The 14,419-nt window shown below is 46.0% G+C and overlaps 1 protein-coding gene across 6 annotated transcripts; it reads left to right on the forward strand.

Annotated features, from left to right (window-relative positions):
* Window positions 1-1,218: 1,218 nt before the first annotated feature.
* On the forward strand, window positions 1,219-13,377 carry NCOA4 (nuclear receptor coactivator 4). Of its 6 annotated transcripts, none has more exons than XM_038140594.1 (10): window positions 1,219-1,294; window positions 6,700-6,853; window positions 7,314-7,454; window positions 7,576-7,664; window positions 8,121-8,229; window positions 8,815-8,886; window positions 9,297-9,440; window positions 9,672-10,682; window positions 11,004-11,093; window positions 11,631-13,377. In XM_038140594.1, exons 2-10 carry the CDS (start codon window positions 6,713-6,715, stop codon window positions 11,634-11,636), a joined length of 1,803 nt encoding a protein of 600 aa, XP_037996522.1. In that variant the 5' UTR covers window positions 1,219-1,294; window positions 6,700-6,712; the 3' UTR covers window positions 11,637-13,377. The 6 variants fall into 6 exon arrangements, with proteins under 6 accessions (XP_037996522.1, XP_037996518.1, XP_037996520.1 ...); XM_038140590.1 differs by having other exon boundaries at window positions 1,259-1,393; XM_038140592.1 differs by lacking the exon at window positions 1,219-1,294 and adding an exon at window positions 1,406-1,506.
* The last annotated feature ends 1,042 nt before the right edge of the window (window positions 13,378-14,419 follow it).

The following is a 14,419-nucleotide window of genomic DNA, read 5'->3' on the forward strand; positions in this document are numbered from 1 at the left end:
CCTTTAGAGGTAAGATGGAAGATGTAGCCAAAGAGCAAATCCTCTTAGGAAGGCATGACCTTAACCACAATGAATCCACACAGAAAGTGTACTCTGTGAAGCAACTCTACCAACAAAAAAACTCAGACCATCTGAATTATGATATTGCCTTCGTCAAGCCTGTGGAAGACATGACAGAAACCTGCCATTGTCCACTGTGCCTGCTTGCCCAGGAGAGGCAGCTTTCTTTCCGCGGGACAGTCCTGCTGGGTTGGCTGCATGGGGGAGCACAACAGGTGTATGAGCGCTCCTGGTTTTCCGAGGTCAGGCAGGGTTGGTATTATTTTTCCTCTTAAATCCAAGTACAGAGAGGAGGATTATATAACACACCCTGTGTCTGCTACATGTTTAGGCAAGGAAGCCAAATACCTGAAATGCTTGTTCCTAGGGTAACAGCACATCTGGGATTAGGCGGCTGATTTATACTTTCTCTTATGTCAGCACTGAATAATTTGTACTTGTAACCGCGAGTAAGGTCCTGATCAGAAGAACGGCTCCTTGGACTGTGCCCAGAGGAGGAAATGTGTGGGAAATTGTGACTCGGTTACCACATGTACTTAGCTACTTAGATTTCCATTTGAAGTCCTTTCTGCTTGAAGCCCCCATACATTCTTTGTTAAGCTTTAAATGCTGAGTGTACACTTACGAAAGGCAGCACTTCGCAAATGTGCTGGCCGGGTAGTCACGGAGAGGCTGAAATCTCACCGAATCACAGAATAGTCTGTGTTGGAAAGGACCCCCGAGGAGCAGCGAGTCCAGCTCCTGGACGGCCCCCGCAGGGACCGAGCCCTCTGCGTGATCAGCGCCTCGCTCTGGCCGGCTGAGCCGATCTCCTCGCCCCGACCGGTAAAGCGTGCGGGCAGGGAGCAGTTACTGCATCCTTTTCCCGGCTGGAAAGCGGGGAGGCAGAATCGGGAGGTGTTCTTCACACTTGCGGAAAGGAAAACCCAAAACCTGTACTGGGGAAAGCCGCACCAAGCCACGTACTCCGGGAAGTTTCCGGTGGACACGAAAAAGACCCACACCGGTGGCTCTCCCCGTGATACACGTTGGAGGATTTGCCTTGCCGGGTCAGCCGCGATTCCCGGATTTTGGCTGCCGTGAGCAGCAGCAGCAGCAGCACCCCCGCCGCCGCCGCCCCTCAGCCGCTCCGCCGCTCCGGCAGGGGGCGCGCGGGCCGGCGCTCTCGCGAGAGCGCGCGGGGCCGGCGGGCGGGCGGACGGCGCGGGGCCGAGGGAGCGGCGCGCGGGCAGCGGTGAGGGGGCGGCGGGGCCGGCGGGGCGGGGGAGACATCCGGGGGGGAGCCGTGAGGAATCCCGTGAGGAATCCCGCAAGGAAGCCCGTAAGGCATCCGGTAAGGCATCCCGTGAGGCACCCCGTGCCGCGCTGCGGGAAGTGCCCAGGCGCCCGGCCTGGGTCGGGCAGGTCGCTCGGGAAATGGACGCTCCGCGGCGCAGGGCTCGCACGGTACACGGGGCCGCGGTTTCGTGCTGATCTCGCTCTCCGTGTGCCGGAGAGGTTGTGCCGCGAGCGCTCCTAAAGCCACGTTTCTAATGGCAAAGGCAGAGTCTTTTGTTAGCAGCTGCGCTTCTCAGAGGTTATATAAGCAGTAGATGTCTGGGTTAGGAATGGCCGGGGCTGTGCCGCATCGTGTTTGTTGAAAGTTTGTCAGACCTGTGTCGCTCGTTGCTGGTAAATGGTGTGAGCCAGAGCTTCCGGGGGTTTGCCGAGCATTCTGACAGCTTCAAACTCGGTGTTTATGGCTGGGATTAAAGAGAAAAGATGACAGAGGAACAAGGTTGCCTTCCCCCGAGACTTTCGGTAAGGTGTGCCGTCAGGGGAGCGGAAAGAAGCCGGCAGCCATGTAAAAACCACTGTTCGTCACGCTGCGAGCGCCTGGCGTTGGATAGATGGATGTGCAGAGAGCATGGCAGTGCTGTCTGTGGGGCCAGATGCTTCAGGCAGAACCAGGGGGCTGTCACTTGTTTTCCGAAGGGTTTTAAGTGCAATAGTCTGGAAGATGCGTTGTAATGTGCAATCTGCGTTAAGGTAAACGTGTGTCTTCCCCACTCTGGGGTATCTTCTTTGGAATTTTGGGTAATTATAGCATAGAGATATCAGGCCTTCATGTTCAGATACTGTGTGATTTCAGTTATGTGCTTGTTGTGCATAAAAAAAATCTATATGATAGATGGAATAACATGGGATCCGACTTCTTCACAGCTGCATTAGTGACTTGTGACTGTTCAGAGCCCAGCTCTTGTGAGATTGTCTCAGTACAAGTGCTTTGTGCACTGGCTGGGCTGTTTCAGAGCTAAAACAGGTAGAAAAAGTAGTCACAGGTGTTCAGGTCCGTGGCACAGACCATATACTGTGCAGAGAGGTGAAAACTACTTGAATTTAAAAAATGTAATACCTGAAACTTCTGTTACTATTTCTTAAGGTGTTTAATTTCACTTTTTCTCTTGCTTGAAACTGTTAAAGGTTATTTATTTGCTTCACATGGCTTGTGACTTAAAAAAATAAGGTGTTGTAGACTTGTTTTGGAGTAAAATGATGCCCTAGGAGGAGCTCCATACAGATACTGGTACACAGTGCTGATGCTGCGCTGTACAAAGTGCTTGTTATGCTTGGATGTAAATGGGAAGTTCCCAGATTCAGCTCGTGTACTTCGAGTACTTCACTCCCTGACCACAACTCCTGCCTGTCTAATTTGGGAGAGCTTCTTAAGAGGAACTTCTGTTTTTTGGTGGGGTTAGATGGAAGTCCGTGGGGATTTCAGTTCAATCAAGCCAGCTGGTTTAAAGCCACATAAAGACAGGTCAGAGAGGCCTTTGGAGCAGTCTTGTCCTGCCAAATGGAAGAAATCATTCCACATTTATAAATAGAGCCTGTTCAATGGGAGGCTTCATTCCCTTCAGAAGCTTTTCCCCAGCAAAAGCTCTGCACAGCCCCGTTTTTGAGGTGATTTTTCCACACCCATTTGAAATAAAAAACAATGGGCAGCGGACATGGTTGTGCTGGGAGTGAAAAGCTGGCAGAACCAGTTTCCTGCCAGCCTGTTTGCAGAAGAGGCAGGGCTGTCTCCTCCTCCTCTGCTCCCCAGCCACCAGATACTTAATTAAAAACCTAAAATTATTTTTGTCCAGCAGTTTCTGACCTGTGGGAAGTAACATGCCAGGGGTGGAGTGCAAGCAGCCAGGAGGTTGCACAGAGCACCTGGAGCTGCAGGGTCTTGTGGTGACACCTCTCCAGTGAGCCAAAAGTCTTCTGTAAAAACTGGTAGTTATTTTACTATTAGGAACAATAATATAATCTTCCTTATCATTCAGGCAGTTCTTCTGGTTTCGTGGCTGACATTTTTGCTGCTTATATGCCGGTGAGGACACGTGCGTGGCCCATCCCCGGGAGTATCCAGGGCCAGGCTGGATGGGGCGCTGGGCACCCTGGTCTAGTGAGAGGTGTCCCTGCCCATGGCAGAGGCGTTGGAATGATGTGGTCTTCAAGGCCCTTTCCACCCGCGGCCATTCTGTGTGCTTTCCTCAGCTGTGTGTATGAAATTGTGGAAGCAAGAGTAGCTGTGACAAGAATTGTGTGTGTGTGCGTGTCATTTTGGTCCTTCCAGGAGCTAACTGGCATCCGAGCTGCTCAGTGTCAGGGTTTCTGTCAGTCGCAGGCTCAGTGCTGGATGGGGAGCCTCCCTGCCGGGCTGTGCCTGGCCAGGGACGGAAGGCTGAGCTCGGCAGCTGGGTCGGCTGGCAGCTCTTTGGCTCTTGCTGCTCCATCCGGGAGGGATGTCTCAGCGCTCGGGTCTGCTTTGTTGTTGCATGCAGAAGATACATTGCCACACTTACGAAGTTGCAAGAAATAGCGGTTTTGTTGCAAAACGTTGAGGTTACGCGGTTTCAGCTGCTAGCTGGGTGTTGGGAGGCGCTGGGTGCTGTGGCCGAGCGCAGCCCGGCCGGGGCAGAGCGGCCGCGGCTCGGCGCGGTCCCGTCCCGGCTCGGGGCCGGTGTTCGCGGCCCGCCCGGGCCCCCCCGCGCTGCGCCGTGCGGCTCGGCCGGGCGCGGTGGCCGGGGCGGGGCGCGGGCTGGGCCGACCCGATAAGGCGAGGGGCCGCTCCAGCAAGCCGGCGCTTGGAGCGGAATTTGCAGGGTCGGGAGCGTTCCGGAGAGCGTTCCGGAGGCCGTGCCTGGGAATGGAGGCCGCGTTATAAACCGGACATTGCGGGATTGCTTCCTGAGCGCGGAAAGTAAGTGCGAGCTCAGCTGTTGGGGGTGTGCATCCCGTGACGCACATAGCGGGGGCTGCTGGCGACCCCCGTGTGCTTGGAAACCGTTTGATGGCACGGAAATGGCCAAGGCGGGTGACGGTGTGTTGCAGCCGTGTGTCTGCTTGTGTTTTGTTACTGGTGAGCCGAATTGTGTGATCGCGGGTGTATCAGAGCATGTGGCCTGAAAACATCTTAAATTCTCAGTGCTATTTGGGAGTAACTGGGAAGCAAGGAAATAGGTGCTTGCCCCCACTTGGTTTTGTTAGAGGCTTGTGGAAATGAAAAAGAAGAGTGGATTGGCTCTCATGCTCAACATGAGAGTTTTACTGGCTTATTTGCGACAAAGCCTCAGAACAGCCATTTTAACAGGAGCTGGCTGGCTGGAGGAAGGCAGCATTCGTTCTCTCCATACATTCTGGAGTGAGTCTCTTGCAGTCATTGAAAAAAGGAAAAGCAACAAACAGTAGTTTCAGAGATCATTAGAGAAGAGTGTGTGAGCTTCTTAAATTCAGTTGTGCCATTACGAAGTTGCTAATGAAGAGTGTGATAAAGTAGGTAAACATAATTTTTACAAGAGTTGTTAAGTACATTATCTATTGTGTGAGCAAATATGGTAGCTTTATTTAGCCCTTCAGACTTTGACATTGTTATGTAATAATATAAAAATATGATTTTTAAAATTTAATTTTGGGTATATGATAGTTTTTAAGGTACCTAATATCCTTGTTTTCTTGGCTGAGTGTATTGCTGTCACCTACTTGTTAGATTACATCTGGGAACTAGGGCTCCCACTTACACTATTGGCTCCTACATCCTCTGGGTTGTATGTTAGAGTTGAAAAGCAAGATAAAGTCTAGGGAGTGTTGTGAGAAAAAGCTTAGCTTACCTGTTACTGAATTTTGCTAGCATGGTGAAGATCATGAAACCTTATAGAAGTGAACCTGTGAACAAGCTAGGGTGTCCAAATACTGGTGTTCACAGCACAGCGTGGAGAATGATGTATTTTGGACTTCTGCACTGTCTGATTTGATGCAAAATAATATAAACATCAATATTACATTTGAGTTCTCTTGCATTTGTGCTTTCCAGTTCCTGGAGGATGAGATGTTGTGGTGAGGATGGCATTGAGTTGTGTGGAGGGTCTTGGGGTGGCTGTTGTGCCTAGTCTGTGTCTTGTGTCCAGAGGTGCTGGAGAGACAGCAAGCCCATGGTGCTGAGGGAACTGAGGGAGGTGCAGCCTCTGCTCCTGCCCCACCGTGAACATTGTTTCTTCTGTCACCTTCCACTTGAAAGCCGCTCTTAGCCCTCTCCTGTGTGAAACACACACTTTTATATCTTCCTGTGGAAGGACTTTTGGGTTGCAGTTTATATGATCATGGGGCTTGGAAATTACATACTAAATAGCTGCTCAGTAACACAAGCTCTTGGTTGTCATGTTATATTCAAAACTACTTTCAGTTCCCTCCAGAGCTGTGGTAAAATTTGTGACATTTTAGATTGGCACATGTGTGTGCTTTAAATCTGCTGGGTATTTCCATAGTTGTCATTGCTGAGAACTTGTTTAAATAGAATAAATATTACCAATGTTTAGTGCTTCTGGAATCTCATTAAACTGACAGGAGAATTCAAACTCTTTGGTAACAAAATAACCCACTGGTTAGGAAAAGTGCTTACAGTGATCCTTCCCATTTTTAGTAAAAATCCATACTATCTTTTCCCCCTTACTTGCAGAATCCTTGCCAGTATAACTTCTGTAGAACTTTTGTATTTGAGCCCCTTCTACTTGACACTGTGCTGAAGCGAAGTTGCCACAGCTGTGACCAGGACAAAATGGGTAGCTGTGAAAATTCTGGCCTTTGCAGCTTAGTAAAGAATGATCTTTGTAGCAGCCTGTTGGTTTTCAGTTGGTGAAACTACTGGAATTTTTTCATTTATGGGAGCCAGCTCACTGCCTGCAGAGGAAAGAAGGGCGGCTGAAATATTTCCTGCCCATGGTCAGGCCATTCTCCCCCAGCTCCGACACTGCTGCTGAACCTTCCCTGAATCAGCCCTCAGCTCTGGAGTTTGCTGGCTCGGCATAAAACTGGAGGAAGGTGACTGGCAGGGGAGGATTGCCTAAACTCCTGTGGCTGAAGCTGTTGTCAAATATCTGTTGGTTTTCCTGTGATTGTGCAAATTCCGTGGGCCGAGGCGTTTGAGAGACCGTTGTTGCTCCTGGAGGAGAGCTTTATCTATGTTTAGAAAACTTGCATCTGTGTAGGGCCTTAGGGGGTTTTTTGTTCACCTTTAAAGTGAAGTAGAGCAGATGGTTCTTCATATGATGCCCTTCCTCTTCTGTTAAAGAGGAATAGAAACTATTAAGAAATCGTTTCTCCATTGTGTTTTAGGAACACTTCAAGAATGAGTCCACCACAAGATAGAAATAGAAATTCCTGCAGCAGTGACACTCTGGCAAAGTGCCTTCAAGCAAAGAAGGACTTGGAAACAGCTATATCTGGAATTGTCAAAGCTGAACAGCAGATTAAAGAAAACTGGCGGGAGGTAATTTTAAATTACTTCTTAAAGATTCTTTAATAACTAACATGATTTCAATTAAAGTTTTTATTATTCCAGAATATTTACTATTATCATGGTGGTCTGAAATTTGCCTAGCAATTTGCAAGCACATTGCCAATGCTCTTGATAAGGTATTCCTGTATACCTTTATCTTCTTTATCAATTCTGCGAGCTTAGGCATGCAGCATTTCCAAAAGCTGATGATTGAAACATCAGAATAGAGAGAGATTACAAATTACATTCTTCTTTGATGCCTCTTTAAAGGTAGCCTTGGAACTGTTACTGACCTGAGTCATGTGCTGCTGTGGGTGACTGTGATGAATTTTTGAGATAAATCGCTCCACAAATACCACTTGCCACTGACAACCAGTAGTTTGCAATCCATGCAGCCCATGCTCGTCCACTCTGCTTGACAGATGCAGAAACGGTGTGTGTTTCCTGACAGGTCAAGGCCAAGATCCACAGCCACATCAGCCGGCAGCTGGAGTGCCTGCGCAGCCGTGAGGTGTGGCTCTTCGAGCAGGTGGATCTGATCCAGCAGCTCAAAGAGGAGGCCTTGCAGCAGCAGGCACAGCAGCTCTACTGGGTAAGGCTTGGTTGTCAGTTGCTGCACATGGCATTTTCAAGCAAACGTCGTCCTTGCAAGTATTGGCTCAATTTTAATCCTGGAAGCTGAAACAATAACGTGTGTTTTGTCTTCCGTGCAGTACTTGGGACAGTTCAATTGCCTTATTCATCAGCTGGAACACTCCTACAGTAACGAACTGGCAAACCAGATTTCAATTTGCCTGGAGAGGTAAATATATTTTATGATGCAAGTTAACACATAACACATTTAACTTAGGAATTTAATCTGATTTTTTATTCTAATAAGACTAACAGATCTCACTGTTCCTACATTTTTAATACTTCCTAGAAATAAGAACAACAGTCTGAGGTGATAAACCAGGACTAAAATGAGCAGGAGAAGTACTCATTTATGCAGATTATTTCAAATATTAGTTGTTGATGGCAGTTGAAGTAAGAAGGTGAAACTTGTGTTTTGCTGGCTTTGTTTATTCTGTTCTTGGTTTGTAGATAGCCATTCCTTTCTTGTATGCTGTATCAAAAGTCTTCTTTGTTACCTGATTACTGCCAAGTAGCTTGAAAGCCTTTTTAGAAAATAATGGACTGACTTCCAAAACAGGAGAGATGAAGAGAATTGTAATTTTTTTTTTCCTTTCTGTAACTAACTATCACCTTTTTCTTTCAGACTGGAAAGTCTTACACTCAAACCTGAAGAGTCTTCCATCCTGAATTTTGAGGCTGACACATCTTACCTTCGCCAAGCTATTACCTCATTTGGTTCCATTAAAACGATGGTGAGCACCAGGACTTCCCTGCGTTGGAATACTTGCCTCAAAGATTTTTTTTTCAGTAGAGCAATATATTCCAAGTCATACTTTTGCTTTTAGTGACAGCTTGAATGGCTTCTGTGTGCAAGTCATATAATTTTAGCTGTATAATAAATACACAGTGGTTTATTAATTATTGCATGTAGTTTTCACTGAGTTTACTTATGTACAGTTGTTTTAATGTATTTTGGAAGAGGCTGAGGGAGTGACTGCTGCATTCTTGCTCTATTCCTGCAGATGAAAATTCGTTACTGTTTTCTTTAGATAGCAATAGTTAAAACATAGTAGATCTTTTTGTGATAAAAGTATTTTGGGATTCTTATGTAAGCAGCATATTTCCTGTATTTTTTGAGACAATTCTGTTAAAGGAAGCAGACTCAAGGCAGTATTTTTATAGTAATTTTTTCTCCATTCTGTTTGTAAATGTTGAGAACATTGTTAGCCATAAAGCACTGAGAATTTGTAACTGTGCTTTACTTCTGCTTTATTGTAGAATTTGTCCTAGAAACTGGACAAAACGGAGATTTAAGTTAATTTTTACTTTTCTTTCAGCAAACCTCAGAGAGAGAGACTACTTCTCCCTGGTTCCCAGGGCAGAGCTGTGCCCTAATGAACTGTGAGCAGGTAAGATTGACCTGTGTTTGAGAGTTTAATTGCATTAGAGGAAAGAGGAGAACTCGAGCACGTTATGTGAGCTTTAATAGTGACTTGTGTTTGTTTGTTAAGATGCTTGAGTAGCCAGTAACAGTGGCTGTGGTGAGCAGAGTGATCTGATATTGTAGCTGCTCCAGGAGCACACAGGCAAGAACAGAGTATGACAGTGTATGTGGGGCGTGACTGACAGGATTTTTTAATTGCATGTTCCTTGGTGTTGGAACTATCCAATTCCTGTGGGTTTTTTTTCATAATTAGAGGGGACTGTTTTTCCTTCAGGTGCAGAAATTCTGCTGCCTGCTGAATGCCTGTGTTGATGTTCACCACAGATAGGCAGACTGCTGAGCCTTTCTCCTAACCAAGGCATTCTGTCTCTGCAGCAGGCGCCGTGTGGGACAGTGAGTGCCTCGCTGGCTGGCTGGTTACTCGGAAGCAGGCCCGTGGGTGTGCGCCAGGCTCCCTACGTTCCCAGCACCAATCTTGAGGAATGGGTTACCCAAAAGTGTGTGTCAGAGCCCAGCCAGGTAAACCTTTTGTGTGCTAACCTAGTTTTGAACAGAGGAGGAAACACAATACCTGATGGCAAGCAGAATGTGGTGGGAATGAGAGACCTTCTGTGGTACTCTTCCTTCTGCCTCACATTCACCTGACGCTTTGGCACTCACTAGCTGAATGCTCTGAGCTCTATCTATACGAACAGTTACTGAACATTGCCTTTTAGTGTTAATAGATGTATTTCAATGTGTCTTTACTAGGATTTGAATTCTTCCAAAGTCTGCTATTTTGAGCAAGCCTGGGGAAATCTGAAGGATTTGGAGAACTGGCTCCTGCACAATCAGCAGCGTGATGTTGCTGGGAAGACAGATTCCCTTGGTCGCAAGGACTCCACCTCTACTCTCAGCTCGTCCTTTTCCACTATTGAAAAGGTGGAGGAATTAGAATCCCTTGGACAAGAAGAGATGGACCTTTCTGACTGGCTGCTTACTCCTGACTCAGAAAATGGAAGCAGTGCTTCAGATGAGAAATGGAAGAATGAATTTAAACCTTTTAGAGAGGAATGCAATTTGAATGATTGGCTCCTCAAAGCTGAAACATGTACCAGTTGTCGTGGCAGCCAGAGCAAAAGTGTGGAAATCGAGAACCTGGGAAATCTGAAGTGCCTGAATGAGCATCTTGATGGAAAGAAATCACCCACTACATCTGCTGTAAATGCTTGGCTTCTTCAGCATCCTCAGGCCCCCTTTAAAGTGGAAGATGTGTGCAAAGCTAATGATCTGTGCGCCAGCTTTTCAGAATGCGTGTGTGATGAAAACTGTGGAAAAGAGGCTCTTTGCAAATGGCTTCTGAAGAAAGATGGGAAGGACAAAAATGGAGTTCCAGTCAGCCAGAGAGATGTACCAGACCCTGAGCATGAGAAGACCAAGTTTGCTGCCAGTTCCTGGCTTAGCCCCGCCCAGCAGCTCCCAGGGGAAGCCGTGAGTGCAGAGAAAGCAGATTATTCAGCAGAGATCGCAGAACCCTGGAAAGCGTTGCTCGAGAGGCCTCTGACAAGCTGGCTGGCCAAGGCTGAGCACAAAGCAGAAAGCACAGAAGAAAAGGAGAGTCGGGAAAAAGCAGACAAGAGTTTCAAGAGTCCTTTCCTAGACCTCTTGGCTCCATTCCACCTCCCCTTAAATGTAAACAGCTGGGTGTTGGCTTCAAATGACCTAGAAAATGCAAACCTGCCTCCAGTGGAAGATAAATGGCTTCTGCGCAAGAAAGCACAAGTGAGCATAAGTTTTTGATCCTTTTGTGTCTTATGCGCCAGGTTTATTGCTTTACTGAATTTAATGACTTCATTCTCTTCCAAGGCCATAGCTCTTCTGAACGATACTGAGTGAAAGTTTTTAGGTTTCTTGGCTCTTGTAATGTTTTCACAATGATTAGTTACTGAGCACTAAACAAGTTAATATGTTATACTAAATGAAGGAAGTATTAATCTCGAAGACTCAAAAATCAGTTTTGGTTTTGAACACTTTACAGAATTTGAAGATACATCAGAATGTATTTATGTTTGGGGTTGGTAATTAAGGTGAATTCTCTTTCAGGACTTTGGCCTTCCTACAGTTTGTGACCTTTTTGCCTGCATGAAACTCAGTGGAGATAACGAAAAATGGCTGTATCGGTCTCCTCTACAGGTAGGATACAGAATGTATTAGAATGGTACAGAACACAGATATTGGCAGCTAATGGTCACCTTAAATTCTTTACACTGTTATGTTTAACAGTGTAGTAATTTCCTCCCCATACATCTTTTTAACAGCTTGGACCATTCTCCTTTGTTATTATTCCTCCTCTTTTGATCACAGGCCAGGGAGGGTATTACTTCTGTTCCTGTGTAAATCTCTCAACTGATTGAGACTTGGTAACTCTGATTGTAACTAAGATATGGAATTAGTGTATCAATCTCCAGGCAGCTTCTTTCTAGCTTAGTAATGTATTTACAGCTGACATCATGTCTTTCCTTTCTGATGATAACTTTTTGTCATTGTTTTTGAAATTAATGGAAATAGTCCTTAGCAGGAGTACTTCAAACCCTAAAAGGCAGGATCCTCAGTTCTAGGAGGAATGTTAGTATCACTTTTTTTCAAAGGTATTATCTTATAGTTGTTTATTTTCCCCAAAGTGTTGCTGTTTATCAAAGAGAATAATAACCCTATTTTAAATTTGTTTAGATGTGAAGAACTGGATGTGTTGAAATCATCCCCTTCCTGCTACCAGTCGCACACCACTGAGTGACTGCAGCCAGCTGAGTGCTTGTGTTTTGTGTTTGGCCATCTGCTTTCTCTTCTAAAATAATAACAAAAAGAAAGATTCCTTATCTAACAGAGTTCTGGTGCAGAAGATCCCTTTTTGTTGTCATTAATTCTGAAATGTAAACCCACTGACCATAAGCAATCTGATGCTTTAGAGGTGCCAGCAAATTTGTATCTGTTATGGGAATACAAGGATCTTTAACGGGTTGTCACACGATATTGAGGCCAGTGCAGGTATAAAGCAGAATCTTCCTGGTGCTGTGGAATGTCCACCTTTGACAGTGACTTTAGAAGTGCTGCTGTTCTTTCAGCTGCTGCAACTGTCATGCGTTGGGTTCCAGCTTACTTGGGCTGTACTTGCAAGCAATTTGTTTTATGGAGCAGTTGCTCACTTTGGAGGTTTTCACAGCTAAATATGTGAAATCCAGACTTTGAAAAACACATGGATTTATGGGACCTAACATGTGACTGGAGAATTGGTAACTTAGTTTTAGATCCAAACTCTTCTTGTGAATTTTAAGCCTTTCAGAGAACAGGGTAGGGTGTTAATTTTCATGCACCAGTAGATCAGACCCTACTGTGTCCCCAGCATTTACAAACTATCTGGATGTCACTGAAAAAGCTGTAAAATGAAATGTGTGTTTCTGTTAGTTCTAGGTAATTCATAATGAATTTTTATTGACTAAACCACTGGAAAGCAGGCATCTTAGCCACATAATATTTAAAGGTAATATTTGGGGAATTAGATGCCTTCAGCAGATTGATGACCTGCTGTTTAATTGGGAAACACTAACTTGACAAACTGTGGCTCCCACTGATGCAGTTTAAAGGTATTTAATCTGTGGTTTCCATGTGATTATGTATGTGAAAGTGAGGTCCAGTAACTTGGATCTTCCTGAAGCTGTGGACATAATATGAGCAATACCTCTTCAGATATTTAGCCTTTTGAGTCTGTAGGAACGAGTGAAAAGACGTTATATGGAAACGTGGATCATGCCTGTCAGGCTCCATGGAAAAACTGTGAAGCTCCACAGCTTCTGGTGCAGCTTCTACTCACTTAACAAATTGCTCTTAATGACTATGAAAATAGGCCCCCTTCTCCCCATCCCTGCAGCCTGCCTGGGAATAAAAGCGACTTGAGTTCCTCACAACCCTGTAGAAAACAAATGATTATTAAGATCCGACCTTGGTGTCACTTTGCAGTGTGAACACATTCCTGTCTGATCAATCCTGTGCATTCATTTAAAAGTAAGTTTTTCGTCTGAGAAGGGGAGACTGCACATCTGAAACCAGACCCTGAAAGGGCTTAACATCAGCAACACGAGGCTTTTGTACTTTCATAGCCAGGGCTTTCTGCTGGAGGCAGAGAGGTGTTTTAGGAGTTCACTTTCCCCTTCATGTGTCCTTGTTGCTCCATGGGAAGACTGCACTGTGACTAACTCCAGTAACAGATGTGATCGGCAGTTGAACTTAATTAATGGGATTGACGTGCAGCCCACCTCTTCCAATTAATTCCATGTAGTCGTCATTGTGTGCTACTTTGTCCGTTCATTATGAGCCTTTAAAACTTGGGGTATGTATTCCTTTACTCAACTGACTTGTCACTAATTGATATTTATGTGAAACATTGATTAGTCTTTTCCATTAAAAAATAATTGCAACCAAAGTGTGCGTTATGTCTCATTTACAAGATGGTCAACAAAAACCTGCTGTGGTGCACGTCCAGCTTGCCTCTGTCTGGAAGCTGCTACAGTTGTGCTTCCGTCCAGATGGGATTCACACGCTTTAGCTCATTTCACCACTGCCTGGAGCCGCACTGAGCTCCAGGGCAGGGAAGCTCTGGAGCTGGCGCTCTCACTGCTACACTCTTAGAGGGAAGCTCCAGTCGGGTACTGCCTTGCAGTGCGACCCCCTGGACATGCTGCTGGTGCGTCTCAGTCAGCTGGGCTTCGCTCAGCTGTTGGAAGAAATAGACTTGGACAAAATGACCCATTTGCTTCTTAGCATTCGTGAAGACTTAGTGAGGATTTATGGATTTTAGTAGCATTTGGCCCTCTTCTCTCATGGCTGAAGAACATCTGTGCAATTGGAAGCGAGTTCTTCTCTGTCTCCGTGGTGTTTGAGCAGCAGCCTCCCTGTGTGACTGGTTCCTCCACTGAGTATTTTCCAGTATTTAACTGCAGCCTGCAGCGTTCATTAGGAGAACATGTACAGCTGGGCCTGGCAGCCTTTGAGCCACAATACCTTAAATTTCACGTGGGGGTGTGCACACACACCTTTTTTTTAAAGTGGACTGGAAGTTCTTTGTTAGAAGTGGTCACATGCAGAACTCCTGAATGTGCATCCTGAATGTTTGGCTTTCAAAGGCAGGGAAAAAGTACTTCAAAATTATACCAAGACGAGAAGGACAGAGTAGCAGGAAGCAAATGCTATTCAGGGGTTCTCAAATGGCTGGAGAACTTTCTTTGAACAAGGTGAGCTTTGAGATTGATGCCCTGTACTGAGGAATGCTTCCTTCCCTCCCATACCTCCCTGAAGCAGGGTGGCCACAGGCTCCTGGGCCATCAGCCCCTTCAACTCCTTGTCCTCAGAGCAGCTGTGGAGTCAGGGGGGCAGCTGTTCCCACAGAGCAGGGAGAGAGGGGGGCTGACAGAGGGGGAAATACCTGTGAGGAACACAGAGCGGGTATTAACGATGCTGGCAAAGTA

This window comes from Motacilla alba, chromosome 6, assembly GCF_015832195.1.
Source record: "Motacilla alba alba isolate MOTALB_02 chromosome 6, Motacilla_alba_V1.0_pri, whole genome shotgun sequence".
NCBI classification, from domain to species: domain Eukaryota; kingdom Metazoa; phylum Chordata; class Aves; order Passeriformes; family Motacillidae; genus Motacilla; species Motacilla alba.

Excerpts from the sequence above, each read along its gene's own strand:
- NCOA4 (XM_038140594.1), top strand. The coding sequence starts at position 6,713 with ATGAGTCCACCACAAGATAGAAATAGAAATTCCTGCAGCAGTGACACT. Across the intron at positions 6,854-7,313 it reads TTAAAGAAAACTGGCGGGAG|GTCAAGGCCAAGATCCACAG; the intron begins GTAATTTTAAAT and ends GTTTCCTGACAG. Across the intron at positions 7,665-8,120 it reads ATTTCAATTTGCCTGGAGAG|ACTGGAAAGTCTTACACTCA; the intron begins GTAAATATATTT and ends TTTTTCTTTCAG.